The sequence below is a fragment of the Chrysochloris asiatica genome, unplaced genomic scaffold (assembly GCF_000296735.1).
Source record: "Chrysochloris asiatica unplaced genomic scaffold, ChrAsi1.0 scaffold00124, whole genome shotgun sequence".
Classification (NCBI taxonomy): Eukaryota; Metazoa; Chordata; class Mammalia; order Afrosoricida; family Chrysochloridae; genus Chrysochloris; species Chrysochloris asiatica.
Window position 1 is genome coordinate 3,508,367 of NW_006408642.1, and position 3,610 is coordinate 3,511,976.

The window sequence follows — 3,610 nt, forward strand, 5'->3', positions numbered from 1 at the left end:
ATAGCAAGGAGGGGAGTGGTTGACTTTACAGTCCAGGAGTAGAGGTCCCTGGGATCATCAAGGGAGAAAGAGCAGAATGTGGGACCCTACCCAGAGAAGCAGTGACGCCAGAGATAGAGGCAGAGATGATGACATGGAGAGATGGGGCAGCTGGGAACTCTAGACTCAAAAACGGAGAGTTGCTGTGTGCTGACAACCAGGGGGCATGTTTGCGGGGTGTACCATTTGGTTGGTTGATGGTGCCTGGAGGGGATTATAACTAAGGCAATGTAACGATATACAATACGATAAATGTAAAGCTAATGTTCTCCCATATAAGTTCCTATAATTGACAATAAAACCTTAAAAAAAAAAAAAAAAAAAAAGACCCTACCTGGAAAAAAAACTTCTACAAGGAAGGAATTGCAGAAAATGTTTCCAATATGTGTAGGAAAAGTTAAAATTCCTACAAAGACCTCTTGAAAAATGAGAACCCCCCATTCCAGTAAAACAATAAATAGGAGAGCTCTCAATGAACATTGAATGGATGACAGAGTCTGAGCTCACTTGAATCAAAGAACACAAAATAAATGCAGGGACAAGTAGGGTTAATGTCATCGCTCACTTTTACCCACAATCATTACCAGCTCATAGGCCCTTCTCTCTCTGCCTGCATGGGCCACTTAATCCTTTTTATCTCCTTTCTTGCTCCTCCCCAGTCCCCATTTCCCAGTGGTGAACTCTTTTTCTGTCCTTCTGGAGCATAGAACAAGATTGAAAATAATGCTTGGTTCATGACAGTCTCACATCAATGGTTTGTGTGAAGTTCCCTTTTTAAAAATTATTTATTTTTGGTAACACAATAAACACCTGAGAAACCATCCCCTGAAAGAAACAATACCACAGACATTTCCACCACTATCTGAGTGCCTTCCTCATTTCATTCCCCTGGCTTCTGCTGCCGAGGCTGCCTCCATCCTGAATCCTGTGTTTGTCATTCTCCTCTTTCCCTTTCATGTATCCATACTACTTCCAAGTGTTTATTTTATTTCCTTTGTTTTAACTTTATTAAAAGGGTATCATGTTGTGTATATCTTTGTGGGACTTGTAGATAAGTAGACATATTCTAGTGGCATTAGGAGATAGAGACTAACAGGATGATGGTGAGGGGGATGAGGGAGGAATAGGGGATGTTTTAGTCTTAGATGACTGATGGTGTTATTTCATTAGACGCAGGATAGAAGAAAAAGCTGAGCTTTTAGAAGAAGATGATGGGCTCAGTTTTAGGCAAGGCAATAATATAAGTTAACACTAAATGTCTGCTGGTTTAGTGGGTTAAACTGGGTTCAAACCCACTAGCCACTCTTCAGGAGAAAGATGTGACTGTCTGCTTCCATAACAAATACAGCCTCAGAAACCCTATGGGGTAGCTCTATTCTGTCTGTTAGGGTCACAGTGGGTGTGATATGGTTTATCTGTATGCTAGGCAATCTTCTTGTTAAGGGCCATCAAGTCAGTTCCAACTCATAGCAACCCTGTATGGGGTTTCTGAAGAGTGGCTGGTGAACTTGAATCCCTAACCTTGCAGTTCAAACCAACACTGTAGTCCAGCACATTTGCCCGCAGCTAACAACAGATTTGAAGAATTTATAGAACATCCCACAGCAAAAGCAAAGTGGGTTTGAGGAATGCTAGAGAATGTCTGGTTTCACTGCATTCTTTCTTTCAGACCACCATCCAGTCTTCAGAGCTCCAGATCTGGACTTGTTCCCTTAAACATGGCTGCCACCACCACCTCACATCTGTTGCTCACCACCAAGGACACCCATTCTGAGAACAGCAGCTTCTACTATGACTATGACTACTTGGATGAACTGACCTTCATGCTCTGTAGGAAGGACGCAATGCTGTCCTTTGGCAAAATCTTCCAGCCTGTCTTCTATAGCCTGATCTTTGTTTTTGGTCTGGGTGGGAACCTCCTCCTTCTTGTGATCTTGCTCTATTATGTGCCTCGCCGGAGGATGGCTGAGGTCTACCTGGTGAACCTGGCCATTTCCAACCTCTTATTTGTGGTGACACTGCCCTTCTGGGGCATCTCTGTGGCCTGGCATTGGGTCTTTGGAAATTTCTTGTGCAAGATGGTAAGCACCCTCTATACCATTAACTTCTACAGTGGCATCTTCTTCATTAGCTGCATGAACCTGGACAAATACCTGGAGATTGTCCATGCACAGCCCTACCACAGACTGAGGACACAGGCCAAGAGTCTGATCCTGTCTGCCGTGGTATGGGGCGTGGCCCTGGCCATGTCCATTCCGGACATGGTCTTTGTAAGGACACATGAAAACCCCAAGGGTGTATGGAACTGCTACCCAGACTTCGGCGGGCATGGAACCATCTGGAAGCTCTTTCTCTGCATCCAACAGAACATCATGGGGTTTCTCCTTCCGCTCTTTGCCATGATCTTCTTCTACTCCCGAATTGGCTGTGTCCTGGTGAAGCTGAGGCCCCCAGGCCAGGGCCGGGCTCTCAGGATGGCTGCAGCCCTTGTGGTGGCCTTCTTCGTACTATGGTTCCCCTACAACCTTACCTTGTTTCTGCACTCACTGCAGGACCTGCAATTCTTTGGGGACTGTGAGGTCAGCCACCACCTAGACTATGCCCTGCAGGTGACAGAAAGCATCGCCTTCCTTCACTGCTGCTTCACCCCCATCCTCTATGCCTTCTCCAGCCGCCGCTTCCGCCAGTACCTGAAAACTTTCCTGGCCACTGTGGTTGGATGGCGCCTGGCATCTGGTACTACACAGAACTCACTGCATAGCTGTTCTGAGAGCAGCAGGCTAACTGCCCAAGAAGAAATGACTGGCATGAATGAGCTTGGGAAGAGGCAGGCTGAGGGCTCCTCCAACAAGGGGGATGTAGAAAAATTAAGCTGGAATGGCCCAACCACAGTCTGATGAGAGATGATGTTTGATGCGACCAAGCTCACTTAAAACCTTCACCTCTACTGCCATCAGAATTGCTCTCACCAAGAGCTTCAGAGACTACATAGCTAAGTTATTGGTTTCAACTCATATCGACCCACACGACAAAGCAGAACCATCCCATAGGGTTTCCTGTCATCTTTACCAAAGCAAACTGCCACATCTTTTGCCCACGGAGGGATTGGTGGATTCAAACAAGTGATCTTTTGGTTAGCAGATAAGCACTGAACCACTGTGTCACCAGGGGTCCTTTAATGATGGCTACAGAACCAGACAGTTAAGAAGGGCTTGGTGGGTATGGAGGAGACCTGGTAACGCTGTGGGTTAGTCATTGGACTGCTAACCGTAAAGTAGTTGGTTCAAACTCACCAGCTGCTCTATGGGAGTAAGATGAAGCTGTCTGCTCCCATAAAGACTTAGTGTCTTGGAAACCCTAAGGAGAAGTTCTGCTCTGTCCTAGAGAATCACTCTGAGTCAGATTGAGTGATTTGGGGAGAGCGTGGCGGTGTCCCACCCAAAGATCCACCTAGGAATATGTTAGCCTACAGGAGGGAGGTGAAATGACTCCTGTGTTCCAGGGGACCAGAAGACTGCCCTGTGTCTCCCCACCCTGCCTCTCATGCTACAGCTGAAGAGACATTGTTTTG

At 46.4% G+C, this 3,610-nt stretch overlaps 1 protein-coding gene across 1 annotated transcript; it reads left to right on the top strand.

Moving 5' to 3' along the window:
• Positions 1-1,757: 1,757 nt before the first annotated feature.
• ACKR2 (atypical chemokine receptor 2) lies at positions 1,758-2,936 on the top strand. Its single transcript, XM_006868828.1, has one exon. The coding sequence runs from the start codon at positions 1,758-1,760 to the stop codon at positions 2,934-2,936; it is 1,179 nt and encodes a 392-aa protein (XP_006868890.1).
• Positions 2,937-3,610: the final 674 nt, after the last annotated feature.